Consider the following 21,067-nt stretch of genomic DNA (forward strand, 5'->3'; position numbering starts at 1 on the left):
GATTGCTGGGTCAAATGGTATTTCTGGTTCTAGATCCTTGAGGAATTGCCACACTGTCTTCCACAATGGTTGAACTAATTTGCATTCCCACCAAGAGTATAGAAGTGTTCTGTTTCTCCACAGCCTCTCCAGCATCGGTTGTTTCTTGACTTTTAAGTAATCACCATTTTGACTGGCATGAGACTATATCTCATTGTGGTTTTGCCCCCAAAACTCCTTAAACTGATAAGCAACCTCAGCAGAGTCTCAGGATGCAAAAATCACAAGTATTCCTATACAGCAACAATATGCACCAAGCAGAGAGCCAAATTATGAATGAACTCCCATTCACAGTTGCTACAAAGAGAATAAAATACCTAGGAATACAGCTAACAAGAAGTGTGAAGGACCTCTTCAAGGAGGTCTACAAACCGCTGCCCAAGGAAGTCAGAGAGGACACAAATGGAAAAACATTCTATCCTCATGGATAGGAAGAATCAATATCGTGAACATGACTATACTGCCCAAAGTAATTTATAGATTAAATGCTATTCCCACAAACTACCATTGACATTTTTCACAGAATTAGAAAAAACTACTTTAAATTTCACATGGAATAGGAAAAGGGCCCATATAGTCAAGACAATCCTAAGCAAAAAGAACAGAGCTGGAGGTGTCGTGCTACCTGACTTCAAACTATACTACAAGGCTACAGTAACCAGAAGAGACATATAGTTCCTTCCTTTTTATTTCTGAGTAGTATTTCAGGGTATGCATTTACCACAGTTTAATCATTCACTTATTGGGGTTCATCTGGGTTGTTTCTAGTTTTTGGTTATTACGAATAAAGCTGCTGGGAACACTTGTATACCCAGAGTTTTTTTGTGTGTGGATGTAAGTTTCATTTCTTTGGGATAGTAAGTACATGTCTCCATTTTATAAGAAACTACCAAACTGTTTTCCAGATGGCCGTACCATTTTATATTCTCTTCATATACCATAAATTGTATAAGGGAGAAGTGTGGCTGTGGTTTGGTCATATATTATCCATGAACCCATGTTTTAGTCATGAAAGATTTATGCAGTAATAGATGACGGTAAATGAAAAATTAACAGTAAATATTTCCTTTAGGCCAAGAAAACTACTCTAAAGAATACTCTGGCCTCTGGCCTTGTCCTAATTGATTTTGCCAAAAATCAGTTCATATGCTGATTGTGTCTTAGCTTTATAAGACAGAAACACCTGGGACTCTGGCTCATGCCTGCAATCTAGCAGTTTGGGAGAGGCCAAGACTGGTGGATTGCTTGAGCTCAGGCATTTGAGACCAGCCTGGGCAAACATGGCAAAACCCTGTCCCAGCCTAAAAACTACAAAAATTAATTGGGCAAAGTGGCAAGTGCCCGTGTTCCTAGCTGCTTATGTGGGTGAGGTGGAAGGATTGCTTGAGGCTTGAGTTCAGGAGGAGGTTGAGGCTGTAGTGAACCATCATTGTGCCACTGCACTCTAGCCTGGGCAACAAAGCAAAAGCTTGTCTCAAAAAAACAAAACAAAACAAAACAAAAAAACAAGAAATAGAAAAACAAAACGGGGACGACAGCAGCAGCAAAGGCTGGAGTTACAAACAGATAAGGAAACTTTAGAAGACACGTTTCAGAACTTCTGTTTTGATGCTGTGTTCTCTAGAGGGACAGAACTAATAGGATATGTTTATATATACACACGTATACAGAGTACTTACAGATATCTTCTAACTAATAGAATATATGTGTGCGTGTATGTATATATGCATATACTGCATATACACACAGGGAAGTTTAAGTATTAAGTATTAACTTACACGATCACAAGGTCCCACAGCAGGCTGTCTGTAAGCTTGAGGAGCAAGGACAGTCTGAATCTCAAAACTGAAAAACTTGGAGTCCAGTGTTCGAGGGCAGGAAGCGTCCAGCACAAGAAAAAGATGTAGGCTCGGAGGCTAGGCCATTCTCTCCTTTTCATATTTTTCTGCCTGCTCTATACTTGATGGCAGCTGATTAGATGGTGCCCATCCAGATTAAAAGTTGGTTTGCCTTCCCCGGCTCACTGGGAACATTTAACTCAAATGTTAATCTCCTTTGGCAACCCCTCACAGACACACCCAGGATCAATACTTTGTATCCTTCAGTCCAGTCAAATTGACACTCAGTGTTAACCATCATAGATCCCTATATTTGCATTATAACTAACTAACTTACCTTAGTTATCCTGAATCCTAAAGGCAATAAATTTTATTTTGAGCCAGAGACCTCATGATTTGGTGACTTTTCTACCATCCATAGCTAACCATTCTGTTCTCATTTGCTAGTTTGAAATGCGAAAATGAAATCCTCAGCTCTGTTCCAAAAATATGTAGAGTTTACCCAACTCTTTTTGTCTGTATGAAATCCCCTGCCTTTTTTGAGTGAGTACTACAAACAAATCTGTCCACTAGATTCAGAATAAGATTGAATATTATCATTCAGAACTATTTATTCTGAAAAAATCTAGATGCTTTGTTATAGTGAAATACATTCTATGGTACTGTGGCTACTCTTAGATATGGTGAAGTCAAAAATAAATTTCATCTTTCTGGCTCTGAAAATGGTCTGTAGATAAGTTACTGTTGCCTTAATCTGTAAGTTTTGAGCTATCATTACCTTTTTCAAATTTCCTGCCGCATACTTAGAGCAAGAAATGTGGCTTATTTGTGGTGATTTTCAGGTTATATTTACTTTGTAAATAATAAATGAAAAGATGGTGCTAAACCATCTAAAGATTATCATCATGAAAGTTTTTTGTTTTCTAGAAACTTGATCTGGTAGCTTTATGTACATGGTTGTTATGGTGGTTGATACTTTGCAGTAGATACGTATTTTTCAGTGAAGCCAAACATTTATGCTTCTCCTCTTTGATATTTTTCCAGAGGAGGGATTGAGTCCACATTGAAAGATGGCTGTTAGCTAGGCGCGGTGGCTCACGCCTATAATCCCAGCACTTTGGGAGGTCAAGGTGGGCAGATCACCTGAGAGGCCAGGAGTTTGAGACCAACCTGGCCAAAATGGTGAAATCCCGTCTCTACTAATACAAAAAGTTGGCAGGCGTGGTAGTACACGCCTGTAATCCCATCTTCTCAGGAGGCTGAGGCAGGAGAATTGCTTGAACCCACGAAGCAGGGGTTGCAGTGAGCTGAGATCGTGCCACTGCACTCCAGTCTGGGTGACAGAGTGAGACTCCGTCTCAAAAAAATAAAAAGAAAGATGTTATATTTACTTTGTAAATAATAAATTTTTTTTATTTACTTACCTGTTATATTTACTTACCTCTGGTGTCTTGAGATATATATATATGTATTTTTTTCATGTAGGGTGCAGTATTCTGTAACTGGACTTTTATCATAAGTATACCTTTACCCTTGGAGGTAGGATACAAAAAGATTTTTGTACATGGGCACAAATAGTTTGAAAGGAGTGTATTTCCAGATTTTCACTTTTTCATATGTACTTTTATTAAAGCTCCTCTTCCCTAGGATATTTTAGATCAACGTAAGTTCCACACTTCTTAAATTTACGTTTCAAATATATCTTAAGCTTATCATTCTTAATCATTATGATTAGAGAAACTTTTGCCTCTTGCTTTATTTAAGAAACCAGGGATGTTTATATAATTACAGTCACTCCTCCGTATCTGTGGGTTCCAACCCATAGGTTCAGCCTATTGGGATCAAAATTTGGGGAAAAAATAGTCCATGAAATTCCAGAAAGCAAAACTTGAATTTCCTGTACACTGAGTACGATGTGAATGAAGCGATGTGTAGGCGTTGTATTAGGTATTCAAAGTAATCTAGAGTTGATTTAAAGTATATGGGATGATGTCCGTAGGTTATATGCAAATACTGCCCATTTTATATAAGGGACTTGAGCATCCTTGGATTTTGGTATCCGCAGGGGTCTTGGAACCAATCCCCCAAGGCTACTGAGGGACAACTGTATTTCTTTTTATTGTGAAATTTCTATGTACATCTGTAGAAAAGTACAGAAAACAGTATATACAGCCAAATTTTTATAAAGAGAAGACCTATGTAACTCCACTCGTTTCAAGAAGTAGAACTTTGAAGCCCACAAGCCCCAAGTGCGTCTTCCTAATCATGTCTTGCACACCCCCTACCCAGGTAACCACAGTTTGACTTTTGTGTCACGTCCTTGCTTGACATTATAGTTTTACTTTGTATAAAATTAATTCTTAAAGTGGTTTAATGTATTTTAAATTCTTAAATGTAATCCTATGGTATGTATTCTTTTTATACAGTTCTCTTAGTCAACATCATGTGTCTAGGATTCATCCTTGTGTGTAGCAGTATTTATTACTATCTTTTGCTGTATATTTTCCATTATGTGAATAGACAGCAGCTTGCCCACTTCTCCTGTTGACACTGTATGTGTGTTTTCTGGTTTTTGCAATTCTGTACAGTATTGCTGTGAGCAGTGTAATATTTACATATGTAAGATAATAAGTATCCTGATACAGCTTGCATTTCTGTAGGAGTGGAATTGCTGGTTACAGGATATGCATTTCTTCACTGTGGCTAGATAATACTAAATTAGTTTTACTATGATTGTGCTGATTTACACTCCTCCTCACAATGCATGGGTGTGTGTTGCTCCCCATTTTTGTCAGCACTTGGTATTGTTAGATTTAAATTTTTCTAATCTATCGAGCCATCTTTGTTACATGCCACACCATTAGTATTATTCAGTGCTTTGCAGGTACAGCCACATGCTTCTGTTTCTACCACTCTGGCTTTGTTGTCTTTAAATTAATATCGCCTTTTAGTACCTGCAGGTGCGAGCATAAATTCTAAAAATAGGATAATTATTTAAGGCATATTTGTATATTGCAAAGTGTATGGTCCAGCTTACTTAGAAGGTTCTTTGACAAATAACCATAACAGATGTTAACCTGCAGATGACAACTTGGATGACAAAATGAAAAATCATGGAAATATACTTAAAGGTGCATTCTCCCTATTCATTCTTACCTTTTTCCCCCTAAAAAGGCTATTTCTCTATAAAATAAGAAATTGGAAATTACTAGAATATAGTTGAAAAATGGTATATCCATAAAAACTTAATATGATATGCTTTAGAAAGTTATTTACAGTAAAAATACCTTATGCCATTGTGTAACTGCCCAGTGGGTTCACCTTGTCTGCTGCCTAGACAGAGCCAATTTATCAAGACAGGAGAATTGCAGTGGAGAAAGAGCAATTCACGCAAAACCAGCTATGCAGGAGACTGGAGTTTTATTATTATTCAAGTCAGTCTCCAAGAGCATTCCGGGATGGGGATTGGAGTTTTTAAAGATAATTTGGTGGGTAGGGGCTCAGGAAGTGGGGAGTACTGTTGGTCAGATTGCAGATGGAATCATAGGGAGGTCGAAGTGAGGTTTTCTTGCTGTCTTCTCTTCCTGGGTGGGATCGCAGAACTGGTTGAACCAGATTACCAGCCTGGGTGATGTCAGCTGATCCATCCAGTGAAAGGTCTGCAAAATGTCTCAAGCACTGATCTTAGGTTTTATGATAGTGATGTTATACTCAGGAGCAATTTGGGGAGGTTCAGACGCTGCATGACCCTAAACTGTAATTTCAAATCTTGTAGCTAATTTGTTAGTCTTACAAAGGCAGACTGGTACCCAGGCAAGAAGAGTGTCTTTTTGGGAAAGGACTATTATTAAATGTTAATTTTGTTTCTGAATCAAACCATAAACTAAATCCCCTCCCAATGTTATTTCGGCCCAGGCCCAGGAATGACAAGGACAGCTTAAAAGTTAAAAGCAAGATGGAGTTGGTTAGGTCTGCTCGCTTTCACGTTGTAACTTCCTCAGTTAAAATTTTTGCAAAGGCTGTTTCAATTAGAGAGTCTTAGGAATTCTTGTTTTGAGTCTAATGGTACTTAAAGAGGAAAATTTTAAAGTATTGCAGATTTCTTTGTTTTGATTCTTCCCTCAGGTTTCTAGTTGATGACTAAGCCAGGTTTTCCAAGTATTAAAATTATTTAAAACATTAAATCATACTAAATAATTTTTTTGCCGTTTTATGTAGCAAAAATGCCTAATCTACCAGTGAAGGAAATTCTGTCCCACAAAATGTTAATGTGTGTATATCTAAAGATACTACGCAGAAAGCTTGCAAGTAAAGATTCTTCATTGTGCTTGCCTAACTACACAGGCTAAAAAAGCTTATGTTCAGAAAGTAGGGGAGGCAGGGCATGGTGGCTCGTGCCTGTATTCCTAGCACTTTGGGAGATCTGGTCAGGAGGATTGCTTGAGCCCAGGAGTTTGAGACTAGCCTGGACAACATGGTGAAACCAAGTCTCTTCCAAAAAAACATACAGGAATTAGCGCTGTGCACCTGTTGTCCCAGCTATTTGGAAGGCTGAGATGGAAGTTCATTTGAGCCTGGGAGGTCGGGGTTGCAGTGAGCCATGATGGCACCACTGCATTCCAGGCTGGATGACACATGATAGATCCCCAGAATTGTAGATGTTATGTTTGGGAAATAAATGGAAACTTTGGCCTCTGTATTTACAATTTTATAATTGCCATTTGGCATTGTTCTTTTCATTTGTATAGGAACCCTTTTGTTGTGTGTTCCAGATGAAGTCTGAGGCATGTTGGCAGTGTGTTTGCTAGAGCCCTTCTTTCCTGAATTTGCTTCTTTCTTCCGTGTAGCTTTTCACAATGATTAAACAAATTTTAAAAATTATAGTGGTACCTTATTTATCATTTTGTTTTATGTCATTGAATCCAGTTATGTAGTACTATTTTAGAACTTCTGAATGTATAGAGTAGTCAAAGTAGATTCTTTACAATGCCATTCCAGAAACTGACGATACTGGAGTAGTCAATGTGTGAATATTCATTACCTCAGCATAGGCAGTGTCTTTGTATTTACACAGGATTTATGATGATTTTTGTCTATCAAGAATTTTACCTTTTCGTTTCCTTCCCTTTTCATTCTTGTTTTTTCATCAGTGTAAACCAGAATACAAAGTACCTGGACTTTATGTTATTGACTCCATTGTGCGACAATCCAGACATCAGTTTGGTCAAGAAAAGGATGTGTTTGCACCCAGATTTAGTAATAACATCATTAGCACTTTCCAGAATTTATATCGTTGCCCTGGGGATGACAAGGTATGCTGCTGATTTTTTGTTTATTTGTTTTAAAGTAGATAACAGTACCCTCTTGGTCTTAATTAGTCTTCATATTATCTTAGTACAGTCATGTGCCACATAATGATGTTTCAGTGACAGACCGCATATACAGTGGTGGTCTCCTAAGATGATAATACCGTATTTTTATTTTACCATTTCTCATTTATGTACATAAATACCATTGTGTTAAAAATACCTACAGCGTGCAGTACAGTGACATGCTGTACATGTTTGTAGTCTAGGAGCAATGGAATGTGACATATAGTCTATAGGTGTGTAGTAGGCTTTACCGTCTAGGTGTGTGTAAGTACACATCACACAATGATGAAATCTGCTAATGATACCATTTCTCAGAACATATCCTTGTCATTAAGTGGCACAGGACTGTATATATCTTTATGTTCTCATTTGCTCTTAGTTATTTCAGATGTGAATATTTCATTATTACGGTATTCATGTTCCATTTTCTTTGAATTTCTTAGAGTACAGAAAGATGTAGCAGATTTGCTACTTTTTAATTTATTGAAGCAATTGGTGTTAAATAAAATGGCTAAAATAAGCTTTTGGAATTACATGAAACTTACACACACAGTCAATTCGGAATTATTATTTGACATGAGTTGATATTTAACTGCATATTAAAATTCTTCTATGTGGTAGAATTTTATTAATCACACTACTAAGTCTGGTATGTGTAAGATCTAAATGTGTAAATATTCTATAAATAGCAAGTAAAGAAAGCTTTGGATCATGAGCAAGCATGAAAAGGAGTTGCTTATCCTTTTACTTGCTCTGAGAGGTTAGCTTATCTATTTTGGATGTTGATTTGGAAATTGAGGTGTGCTTTTTCTGACAGGGTTGATTGCAGTGTTGATTAAGTATGGAAAGATGAGAATAGATGAAGAGTCATGTTTGTTTTATGGAAGAACCACAGAACTTCAAAGCTCACCACAAATGGTTCACCTTTATATTGAGTATAACAAGATTAAGTAGTTATTTTTCATAACTATTATATAGTCTTGAATTAGAAAAAAATTTGTTATAATGGATAGCTATGGAGATAAATTTATTTATTTATTTTTTTTGAGACGGAGTCTTGCTCTTATCACCCAGGCTGGAGTGCAGTGGCACAATCTTGGCTCACTGCAACCTCTACTTCCTGAGTTCAAGTGATTCTCCTGCCTCAGCCTCCTGAGTAACTGGGATTACAGGCCCCCGCCACCACACCCTGCTAGTTGTTTTTTGTATTTTTAATAGAGATGGGATTTCACCATGTTGGCCAGGCTGGTGTCAAACTCCTGACCTTGTGATCCGCCCATCATGTCCTCCCAAAATGTTGGTATTACAGGTGTGAGCCACTGCGCCCGGCTGAAGATAAATTTATTATGCTATATTCTTTGTGAACTATTCTTGGATATACTCCTTGAGACAAAAGTTTTAGATTTTTCTTTTTAATTACCTTAGTACTTTAATAATTCTGTGCAGACAAAAGAATGCTTCTACTTTTTAAAATTTTATTTGTTTTGAGATGGAGCCTCACTCTGTCACCCAGGCTGGAGTACAGTTGCCTGATCTCGGCTCACTGGAAACTCCATCTCCCGGGTTCACGCCATTCTCCTGCCTCAGCCTACCGAGTAGCTGGGACTATAAGCATCCGCCACCACACCCAGCTAATTTTTTGTATCTTTAGTGGAGATGGGGTTTCACCTTGTTAGCCAGGATAGTCTCGATCTCCTGACCTCGTGATCCACCCGCCTTGGCCTCCAAAAGTGCTGGGATTACAGGCGTGAGCCACCACGCCCGACCTAGAATGCTTCCAATTTTAAGTGACCTGTCATAATTGATTTTTAAAATAGGTACCTTAGACACTCACTTGAAGTAATGTACTAATCTGAAATTTTATACATATATGTTTTAGAAGTCACTTTACTTTGATTTAGAAATTTCACTAGTTTGGACTTGGATTTCAGTCAGCTCTGATGATTAAATCTTTCTTGAATGTGTAGATTTCATGATACAATATCTCATACTAGGGCTTATGGAATAGGGCTTTCTTTTAAACCATAGGAGGAGAGTATAGATTAACATTGTAATCTCAATCATAAATGAGGGACATTGTATGTAGATATATAGAATGATAGTGGTTAGGTGCTGGCCAATTTTAAAGTATATGACGGGTGGCTTGGAACCTGAAAGATTTTTATATAAAGCAGAAGAATATAAGGCATTTTCCAAGTGCTCATGTTTTAGAGCGGAGAAATAGTCAAATCAGAAAGTGTGAAGCAGTCTCTGTAATTTTCTTGTGCCTCATTTGAAATACACACATTTGCACATTAATATAGTTTGGACATAGTTTTAAAATATGTCACTGTAATATTATGAGGGATTTAAAGATGAACGAGATCTTTATTCTGAAAATTGCTATTTTACTTTGTAAAACATACCCATTTAACAGAATGTTCTTTTTTTGTACTTGATTTTAGCCTCTGTCATTTTTTTTTTTTTCCTAATGGAGTAAGTGGCATCACAATAGTAGTAACTAGGACTTAGTACTTGTTTGCAGAATAGTTATGTGCTAAACAGTTGTGAATCAGATTGTTTGGTGATAGTATCAAGAAAATAGTTATTACATAATAGTATATAGTTGTGAATCAGATTGTTTGGTGATAGTATCAAGAAAATATGAATTCAGAATATTGTTACTCTGATATGTGTGTGCTCTGGGTGAAATGTTTATTTTCAGAAGCAAGGTATAATAGATGGAACTGCTGATCCTTCTTACAAAATACTGTAGAACATCTTGAGACATTATTTTTCATTGAGCATATTTTTCTGCCTATAAGTTTGAAACTTTCAGGATATGTAAAACTTTAATACAACCAAGGGACACATATAAGTAGGAATTTTTCTAGTTACCAAGTTTTCTCTAAATACTGCTAATTATGTTACTAGATTTCAGAATTACCCAAGAAATATAAGTCACTAATAACTAGTCTTTTCAAGTTTATGATACGCAGAGTATAACAAGAGACAGGCAGTAGTTATATAGAATTTCCCAGCGAAATAGATTTTCATGTGAAATGACTGAGATTAGGGTATAAGTAATTAAATAGAAGTACGTTATAGTGTTGCTGTAAGAAGAGCTGTAACTAACAAAGGGTATATCTCCCAAGATGCTCAAAATTTGAGAATGGCTAGACATTTAAAATACTAGCCAGCTTAAACAGTCTATTACAGTTTGGAGATTGAGAAAAGGGACCTGAGAATCCTTCTGGTATACTGTCTTATTTTATAAATGAGGATACTAAAGTTTTTTTTTTTTTTAATGTTGGTTGAGACCAAGATCAGCAGCAGTGTTATATAGATCGTAAATATTTCATGAATTTTATAGCAGCTGCATAAATACCATATGACTGACTGGAACCTTACAAAAAATACGAAGAACTCTGACTATTTGAGTAATCCAGAAGGAGGTTGACACTAAAACAAAAATGTGATTTATTTGGTGGTAAAATGATTAGAGTGTGGGTTGGGATGGGCAATGCTGAGACTCTTTATGAGGAATATAAAATAGGATGCAGTACTGTAGTTCAGGGGCATATCAAGAAGAAAAAATGAGATGGTTCAAGATGTCGAAGTCTGCTTGCCAGTAGCAAGCACGTTTTTTATGTTTTTTTTGTTTTTGTTTTTTTAATTTACAAAATGGTAAAGGACTCAAATATTAGGAAATGAAATAATGTAGAACATTATTCATACGGAGCATGATTCATTATTCTGAGGGCCAGATTAAGTAATGCCAGTGTGACACTGACATTCTACAAGGGGAAAGGGAATAGGAAAGAATAAAGAAAAGAGGGAATGAAGAGAGAAGAAATGGTTAAGCTTCAGATTCTGTCTGTACAGAAGTTTGTCCATCTCTGGTTCAAAGTGTCAGTAGGGAATTAGCATTCATGGCAGGATGCTCAAAAAAGGAAGTAATTTGATTAAATTCTTCCATGAGGAAATGCCCTCTCCTCAAGTAGTTTGTAAAATGAAACTTTTTAAAAGTCACATTAGATAAGGACTTTGTCCTACAAGTTACCTATTTGTTCAAAAGATAGACATTGTATAAGACAAAGTTAAAATCAACTATAAATATAACGTTAGTGCTGAGATGAATCCTGGCTCACCCTCAGAATACTTAAGACAGGTCTCCAGCCAGTGTTACCATCTATATCATTAGAAGTGACATAAGAGAGGAAGCCTAGATGTCATCTCTGCCTTCAACTAAATGAAGCTTTCATTTAATTTGCATGTCTGTCAGAATTAACATGTTTTTAAGCACCTTAAGGTAGCAAATGCAAAATGATAGAAACGTAGAATTTTAGGGCTAGAAAGTACAATTGAGGTATTTTAATTTCTCCTTTCCATTCAGGGCCCAGATAGCCTCTATTCAATGACTGTACTAAGATTTTGAGAGCAAAAAACAAAATGTCATGTTTCTTTTTTTCTCTAGAGTAAAATAGTGAGAGTACTAAACTTATGGCAGAAGAATAATGTATTTAAGAGTGAGATTATTCAGCCTCTTTTGGATATGGCAGCCGGGATTCCGCCTCCTGTTGTCACACCTGTTTTGGCCAGCACTACCACTGCTATGAGCAATACTCCAGGTATGTTGCTTTAATATAGATTTGTTGCCTAAATATTTTACTCATACTTTTTGGATGACTGTTCATATAAAAAATAATTCGACAGTGCAGGAAAATTTGTCCAGCATTAGATAATTGAAAGAAAATATTTGTAGAGAAAAATAAAATTAGATATATATTTGTATGTAATTATTTCTAAAATGTAGAAAACTAATTTCCTTTTAATTCACAGAAACATAAATACAATGAACCTTAGAAATTTGGTGTGTCAATTAGGTTTTTCCTGATTTAGGTTGTCTGTAACTTCTTGGATTTTGTATCAACTTGGTATTTATAGGATACTAGGGGGATTTAATATTTTTTAAGAAACCCTGAAATAATTATTTAACAAAACCAAAATTTCAAAATCATGTTCTCTTGAGGCATTTAAATGACTATGATAAAAGTTTTTATCATAGTTCAGCCCTGCGCAGTGACTAACACGTGTAATCCTAGCACTTGGGGAGGCCGAGGCAGGCAGATGGCCTCAGGTCAGGAGTTGGAGACTAGCCTGGCCAATATGGTGAAACCCTGTCTCTATTAAAAATTAAAAAAATTAGCTGGGTGTGGTAGCAGGCGCCTGTAATCCAAACTACTGGTGAGGCTGAGGCAGGAGAATCACTGGAACCCAGGAGGCGGAGGTTGCAGCGAGAAGAGATTGCGCCTTTGTACTCCAGCCTGGGCAACAAGAGTGAAACACTGACTCAAAAAAAAAAAAAATTTTTTTTTAAAATCATAGTTCCAGGAATTAAATTGGTTAGCATTTCCTATATATTTTGTATGTGTGTGTGAACAAAAATTGATGTATTGTTTATTAAGACCTTGTGCTGTCACCCAGGCTGGTGTGCAGTAGTTTGATCATAGCTCACTGCAGCTTCAACCTCCTGGGCTCTAGTGATCCTCCCATCTCAGCCTCCTAAGTAGGTAGGACTACAGGCATGCACTACCATGCCTGGCTAATTTTTTGTTGTTGTTGTTGGAGATGGAGTCTTGGTGTGTTGCCCAGGCTGGTCTCGAACTCCAGGGCTCAAGCAGTCCTCTTGCCTTGGGCTCTGAAAGTGTTGGGATTACAGGCGTGAACCACTGTACCTGGCCCAAACATGGTTTTTTATATTATGTATACTTATAAAAATTTTTTATTGAAGATTGTATTTTGAGTATTTCCTCATGTTACTGAATTTTTGTCTCTAAAGTAAGATTTTTAATGGCTGTTAAGTATTGTAGGCTTTTAAAAAGTACAGTAGTCTCCCCACATCCACATTTTGCTTTCCATGATTTCAATTACTTGCAGTCAACCACAGTCCGAAAATAGGTGAGTATAATACAATAAGATACTTTGACAGATAGAGAAAAAGAGGGAGAGACAATATATTCACATAACGTTTTTCACAGTATAGTTTATTAGTTACTGTTGTTGCTAATCTATTGTTGCTTACTGTACCTAATTTATAAGTTAACATTTATCATAGGTGTATGTGAACATACAGAAAAAAACGTAGCATATATAGGGTTTGGTGCTAGCTCTGGTTTCAGGCATCCACTGGAGTTCCTGGAACACTATCTTCCAAGCATAAGTGGGGACACTGTAATAACAGTTAATTGAGGAGGACAAATTTGGACAGATCCTTTCGAGGGGTGTGTGTGTGCGTGTGCGCGCACACGTGTGTTTAACCTACCTAATTCTATAAAGGATTTTAAGTGATTTTTCAAAGTGGACACAATAAAATAAAAACTTAATATGTGTGCATGTATTTTATAAAAGTAATAAAACAAATTCTGCTTTTTCAAGTCTTAGTTTTTTACTTATGTATTTATTTGGGGAGTGTGATGTTCTTTTTTAAAGGAACTCCTGTGACACCTGTTACTCCAGCCAATGTGGTCCAAGGCTTACCTGATCCGTGGGTATCTCAGATAACAAATACAGATACACTCGCAGCTGTGGCTCAAATCTTGCAAAGTCCTCAAGGCCAGCAGGTGAGCAGTTTTTCTGTTATGTCAAGAATGATTTAGAATTTAGTATTTTCCTGATGTATTACTTTGTAACATATCACCTAGAGAATATGTGTTTTTTTTAGTTTTATAAAAATGGGACCATTATGTATACTTTGTTACTTGCTTAAGTCATTTAATGGTGCATCATGAATGCTTTAATGTCATTAAAAATTACTTTATAAAAAATTTATTCTGTACCAAAATATGGAATTAGCACATAGTTTTGCCAAATATTATCAGGTGCTATCACACTCCAGTAACAAGACAGGAGTCCTGTCTTAGAGAAGACCTCCTATCTTAAGGGGGACAGATGGTAAAAAAAAAAAAGTATGACAAAATTATCATAGGTAGTGATTAGTGACATTAAGAAAAGGTAAATCTATAGTGACTCGATTTGGGGGAAGGGGTCAGGAGTAGAGAGGGTAGCCAACAGGAGGTGTATTTGAGGAAGTGACATTTGAATCAAGACTTCAAATGGACTAGTCATGGCAGGACAGGAGGGTAGGAAATAGAATTGCAATTGTAGAGGTCCTCAGATGGGAAGCAATGTGGTGTATTGTGGGAAGAGAAGAAGGCTTCTGTGGCTAGAACTTCTGGAATAGAGGAGAATCACACAACATGTACAAATTGATTCGAGGAATAGGAAAGATTGCCGTCTTTATAATAATCAAGTTTTTCTATTGTATCTATAAATATACTTTTATTGTTTAAATCTTTTATGTCTCTTAAGCTTTGTAGCTCTTTAAATGTAGATTCTTCACATTTCTTAGATTTATTTCTATGAATATAGTTGAATAGATTGGATTTTTATAGTCAATACCAGTTTCTCTTAGTTTTCAGCTGATTTTCTTTCATTTTCCAGTTATATTATTTGTAACTAATGATAATTCTGTGTCCTCAGTTTCAGTACTTATATATAGTTTTCTTAATGTATTGCACTAAGTTCTGGAAGAGATCATAATAGAAATAATGATAGTATACTCATTGTTACTTTTTTCAGACTCAAAAATACCCCATTTTTGTCCCACTATGATGTTGGTTTTGTTTCGAGATATGTGTTGTTTATGAGGGACATATTCTGCTTTTTCTACATGATAGTGTTTTATGGGCCTTTGATTTAAAATTTTATTAGTGGATATAATAGTATGGTTTTTCGATTACTAGACTTTATTATAATGATTCAGCATTGCAGTCCTGTACACACACACACACACACACACACACACACACAGACGCATTTTCTCTCTGTCTCTTTCTTGCTTTCAAATTCACACTATCCTTTGAGGCAGTACATTTAGATATTCTGTAATTTTTGTTTTGCTTTGAAGTGTAAACTATTTCACAACTAGTTTCTATTTGCAACAATTTTGCAGCTCTACTGAGATGGGTCCCTAGTTTTTATCACCTTATTCTATTTTTAAATCAGGATTATTACTTGCTTTCTGAGATCAATTTAGAAATGGTTACCTTTGTCTCTTCTGTGCAGTACAACCTGAGTGCTTCCTGCCTCTAGAAGGTTTGGATGAACTTAATCAAAAAGCCTCTAGGGGCCAGGCCCGGTAGCTCACACTCATAATCCCAGTACTTTGGGAGGCCCATATGGGTGGATCACATGAGGCCAGGAGTTCAAGACTAACTGGGCCAACATGGTGAAACCTCTCTCTCCTAAAAACACAAAAATTAACTGGGCATGTTGGCACATGCCTGTAATCCCAGCTACTTAGGAGACTGAGGCAGGAGAATCACTTGAACCTGAGAAGTGGAGGTTGCAGAGAGCCAAGATCATGCCACTGCACTCTAGCCTGGGTGACAGAGTGAGACTCAAAAAAAAAAAAAAAAAAAAAAAAAAAATCTCCAAAAAAAACAAAACAAAACCAAACCCACAAATCCCTCTAGGGTTTGGTGTGTTCTGGGAGATTAATTTTTGATAACATTTTCAGTTCTTTTTTGGTTATTTGTATTCACTTATCCTACCTTTCCGGAATAAACTATATTATAAATATTTATGATTAGAAACCATCTATTTTGTTTTTCATAGCTGTACGTAATTTTTTTAAAAACTAACTTTGGCATGCACATCTGACTTTGTGTTGTATTTTTGCTCATTTTAGATTTAGGTTTATTGAAGTTTATGCTTACTTTTTATTTTTCTGTTACTACCCTGGTTCTTCATTTTTGGACTGTTGATGTACTCTTCTAAATAGCTTTTGATCCTTTTTTGATCTGTCATTTTAATTCTTTGCAGGATTAATCTTTATCAGTGATGGTTTTTTTTTTCCTCCTTTTGAGACGGAGTCTCGCTCTGTTGCCCAGACTGTAATACAGTGACATGATCTTGACTCACTGCAGCCTCTACCTCCCAGGTTCAAGTGATTCTCCTGCCTCAGCCTCCCGAGTAGCTGGGACTACAGGCGCCTGCCACCACGCTCGGCTAATTTTTGTATTTTTAGTAGAGATGGGGTTTCACCGTGTTAGCCAGGATGGTCTCAATCTGCTGACCTTGTGATCTGCCCGCTTCTGCCTCCCAAAGTGCTGGGATTACAGTCGTGAGTCACCGTGCCCAGCCTATCAATGATCTTGTATGTCTTAAACTTATGCTCAGGAACATGCAATAATTACATTATTATATATAGAAGAAAATCCAACTTTGTGGTATTTAGAGTTATTCTCAATGTAACCTGTTATTTTTTTCTAACACTTTTCATTATTTAGATTACAAAGTTTCATAGATTTCTCTAAATTAATGGAAGTATTCTCTTGGCTTGTGTTGCACTCCCTTTTACTTTATCATTTACTTCTCCAGTTTTCGTACGTCTCATCCTTCCTTCACTATTCAAATCAAACTACAATTTTTTAGAGTTTGGTCTCTGAAGTCCAGTGATACTGTATCACTTCGTTGGTGGTTTTTCATTCCCTCAACCTTCAGCAAATATTCCCTGTGACCTGCAGTGTTTGAGGCACTGTACCTTGTTCCAGAATTATACAAGATAAGCAAGAAACATTCTCTGGCCTCTGGAAGCCTAAAGTTTAATAATCAAGGCTAATTGGAATACATAAATGTAATTAAATTTAAAATTAATAAGAATCATGGGAGAAGTTTAGAAAAGAAGGGCTTTGGAAATTCAGAACTAGAGATAATACTTTGACTTGAACAATTGGTTCAGGAAAGTTCTGTTGTACAGATGACAATTGAATTTGTTTTTTAAAGGGTGAGTAAGAACTGGATACTGAGGATGAGCTACATAAACAGAGACAATTGAGAGTAAACAATGAATTCTCAGTCTTTCAAACAAAACCTGCTCCACCTGCATCTTCATCTCAGTTAATGGAAATGCGATTTTTCCATTTGCTCATACTCAAAAGCTTAAGAGTCATCCTTGATTCCTTTCTTCCCTTTGTTCTTCAGATCTAATCTGTTAAGAAATCCTCTGCCTTCAGAATACATTCTGAATCACTAACTCACCACTTCTATCACTAGTTCCTAGAATTAAGCCACCATCATTTCTTACCAGTTCATTGCAGAAACCTTTTAATGGGTCTTCCACCCTTACCCCACAACAGTCTATTCTCAATACTGCCAGTAGCATGACCTTTTTCATACCTGAGAGCTCATGTAACTCCTCTGCTCAGAATCCTCCAGTGGCTCCCTGTCTCACTCAGAGTAAAAGCCCAAGTTGTTTTGTTCGTTTTGGAGACAGGATTTTGCTTTGTCAATTAGACCGGAGTGCAGTGGTGCAGTTGTATTTCACTGCATCTTTGAACTCCTGGGCTGAAGCGATCCTCCCACCTCAGCATCCCAAGTAGCTGGGACTACACCTGTAGCCACCAAGCCTGGTTAATTTTTTATTTTTATTTTATTATTTTTTGAGACGGAGTCTTACCCTGTCATCCAGGCAGGAGTGCAATGGCGCTGTCTTGGCTCACTGCAACCTCCGCCTCCCAGAGTGATTCTCCTGCCTCAACCTCCCAAGTAGCTGAGATTACAGGCATCCGCCACCACACCCAGCTAATTTTTGTATATTTAGTAGGGATGGGGTTTCACCGTGTTGGCCAGGCTGGTGTCAAACTCCTGACCTCAGGTGATCCGCCCACCTCAGCCTCCCAAAGTGCTGGAATTACAGGCATGAGCCACTGCACCCAGCCAATTTTTTATTTTTATATAGAAACAGGATGTGACTATGTTGCCCAGGCTGATCTCAGACTCCTGGCCTCAAGCAGTCCTCTCACCTGTGCCTCCCAAGTCAATGGGATTACAAGCAGGAGCCATCGTGCATGCACTAAAAGCACAAATTTCAGCAATCACTTCATTGGTGCTTGTATGTTCTCAGTTTGATCTGTTGTTCCCTTCCCAACATTTTCCTGTCACCAGTTCATAGACTTCTCTTAACTAATAGTAAGACTTGCTTATGTTGCCCATCCCTACCCTGGTTTTGTATTATCCTTTGCTTTGCTTTCTCACCTCTTTCTCCTGTGACCTGTTCTATCCTTTTTGTTATTTCTTATATCAGCTACCTGTAATCCTGCCCCAAGATCTCTGCATTTGATGTCTTTGATACTGAAAACCCACTTTCCTCATCTATTCATATGTTTTCGTCTCTTGTAAGTCTTTGTTTAAATGTCACTTTAGTAAGGCCTTCAGTGACTGCTATTTATTTATTTAGAGACAGGGTCTTGCTCTGGCACCCATGCTGGAGTGTAATGGAGCAATTTCGACTCATTGCAACCTCTGCCTCCCGGGTTCAAACAGTTCTTTTGCCTCAGCCTCCTGAGTAGCTGGGATTACAGGCGCCTGCTACCACACCCAGCTAATTTCTGTCTTTTTAGTAGAGACGAGGTTTCACATTGTTGGCCAGGCTGGTCTCGAACTCCTGACCTCAAGTGATCCACCCTCCTCAGCCTCCCAAAGTGCTGGGATTATAGACGTGAGCCACCCTGCCCAGCGGTGACTGCTATTTAAAACTGTAAAACTCTACCTCTCATTCTTTACACTCCTGTTCACTCTCGCCTCTGCTTGCTTCTTTCCTTAGCACTTACTACCTTCTGTTATGTTATATAATTACTTGGTTTTTTTTCTACCTCTTCCCACTGGAATGTATGCTAAACTAGGGCAAGAATTTTTCGTGGTTGTTGACTGCTGCCTCTCCAGTGTCTAGGTTGTAGATGGTGTTCAGTATGTTTTTTGTGGAATGAATGAATGATGTACAGAAGCATTACAGTGTTGGATATACAAAGGATATTGTAGAGTTGAGTTGTTTGAAAGAAAAGATAGTCTGTATAAGCTATTAATGGCAGACTTAAGTGTGAGTTGGGTTGTGAAAACTGTATATGGTGGGCTCAAAAATAAAGGATTCATTTGCTAAGCAATGGGGAATCCCCAGGGACTTTTTATATTGAAGTCATATGATCTTAACAGTACCTCACATGGATTAGAGAGAGGAGAAGTCTAGAGACAGAATATCTTTCTTTTGGTGGTAGTGGTTTTGTAAAGGAGGGTAATGATTATGAAAAATAGTAAGGTTGTATACTTTCTGAAAATATAATCTCAAAAACGTGGGGCCATTCCAGACTTAAAAATATTTTAAAAAACCAATGTGAACTCTTAGGCTGAATCTATTTTCTACATTTTTGAGACAATTGGGAAACTGGATATTTGATGAAATTATAGAATTAGTAATTTTATTTTGTGGTAATATTTTGGAAACATTTCATAAAGCAAGTGTTCTTATTTTAAAAGATGCCTATTAAAATAAATATTTTTGAAAGGAGAAGCTTTGAAAGGAATAGTACAAAGAGAGTCAGTAAGACAGTAATTGATAGACTGCGAAGTCAGAGAAAGAAAATTGGGTACTGCAGTGGTTTTTTACCTGGGTAACCAAAAGAATAACTGTGCCATTGGGAAAAATAGAGATATCAAAAGGAGCAGTTAAAAAGTGTAAAGGGGAAATACGGTGTTTCTGTCATTTTAGTAGTTTTAGATGCAGAAAAGGCCTTTGACAAAATTCAACAGCGCTTCATGCTAAAAACTCTCAATAAATTCGGTATTGTTGGAACGTATCTCAAAATAATAAGAGCTGTTTATGACAAACCCACAGCCAGTATCATACTGAATGTGCAAAAACTGGAAGCATTCCCTTTGAAAACTGGCACAAGACAGGGATGCCCTCTCTCACCACTCCTATTCAACATAGTGTTGGAAGTTCTGGCTAGGGCAATCAGGCAAGAGAAAGAAAGGATATTCAGTTAGGAAAAGAAGAAGTCAAATTGTCCCTGTTTGCAAATGACATGATTGTATATTTAGAAAACCCCATCGTCTCAGCCCAAAATCTCCTTAAGCTAATAAGCAACTTCAGCAAAGTCTCAGGATACAAAATCAATGTGCAAAAATCACAAGCGTTCTTATACACCAGTAACAGACAAACAGAGAGCTAAATCATGAATGAACTCCCATTCACAATAGCTTCAAAGAGAATAAAATATCTAGGAATCCAACTTACAAGGGAGGTAAAGGACCTCTTCAAGGAGAACTACAAACCACTGCTCAGTGAAATAAGAGGACACAAACAAATGGAAGAACATACGATGCTCATGGATAGGAAGAATCAATGTCGTGAAAATGGCCATACTGCCCAAGGTAATTTATAGATTCAGTGCCATTCCCATTAAGCTACCAATGACTTTCTTCACAGAATTGGAAAAAACTGCTTTGAAGTTCATATGGAACTAAAAAAGACCCTGCATTGCCAAGACAATGCTAAGCCAAAAGAACAAAGCTGGAGGCATCACGCTACCTGACTTCAAACTATACTACAAGGCTACCGTAACCAAAACAGCATGGTACTGGTACCAAAACAGATGTGGACCAATGGCACAGAACAGAGCCCTCAGAAATAATACCACACATCTACAGCCATCTGATCTTTGACAAACCTGAGAGAAACAAGACATGGGGAAAGGATTCCCTATTTAATAAATGGTGCTAGAAAAATTGGCTAGCCATAAGTAGAAAGCTGAAACTGGATCACTTCCTTACTCCTTATATGAAAATTAATTCAAGATGGATTAGAGACTTAAATGTTAGACCTAAAATCATAAAAACCCTAGAAGAAAACCTAGGTAATACCATTCAGGACATAGGCATGGGCAAGGACTTCATGTCTAAAACACCAAAAGCAATGGCAGCAGAAGCCAAAATTGACAA

General features: G+C 37.2%; 1 protein-coding gene across 1 annotated transcript in view; it reads left to right on the top strand.

Annotated features, from left to right (window-relative positions):
- TIAM2 (TIAM Rac1 associated GEF 2) overlaps nt 1-21,067 on the top strand; it is a 541,563-nt gene that overhangs the window by 45,588 nt on the left and 474,908 nt on the right. Inside the window, 3 exon segments of the mRNA XM_023206084.3 lie at nt 7,028-7,189; nt 11,706-11,859; nt 13,721-13,851. Of these exon segments, the coding sequence (XP_023061852.2) occupies nt 7,028-7,189; nt 11,706-11,859; nt 13,721-13,851 (447 nt within the window).

The sequence above is a fragment of the Piliocolobus tephrosceles genome, chromosome 5 (genome assembly GCF_002776525.5).
Source record: "Piliocolobus tephrosceles isolate RC106 chromosome 5, ASM277652v3, whole genome shotgun sequence".
NCBI lineage: Eukaryota > Metazoa > Chordata > Mammalia > Primates > Cercopithecidae > Piliocolobus > Piliocolobus tephrosceles.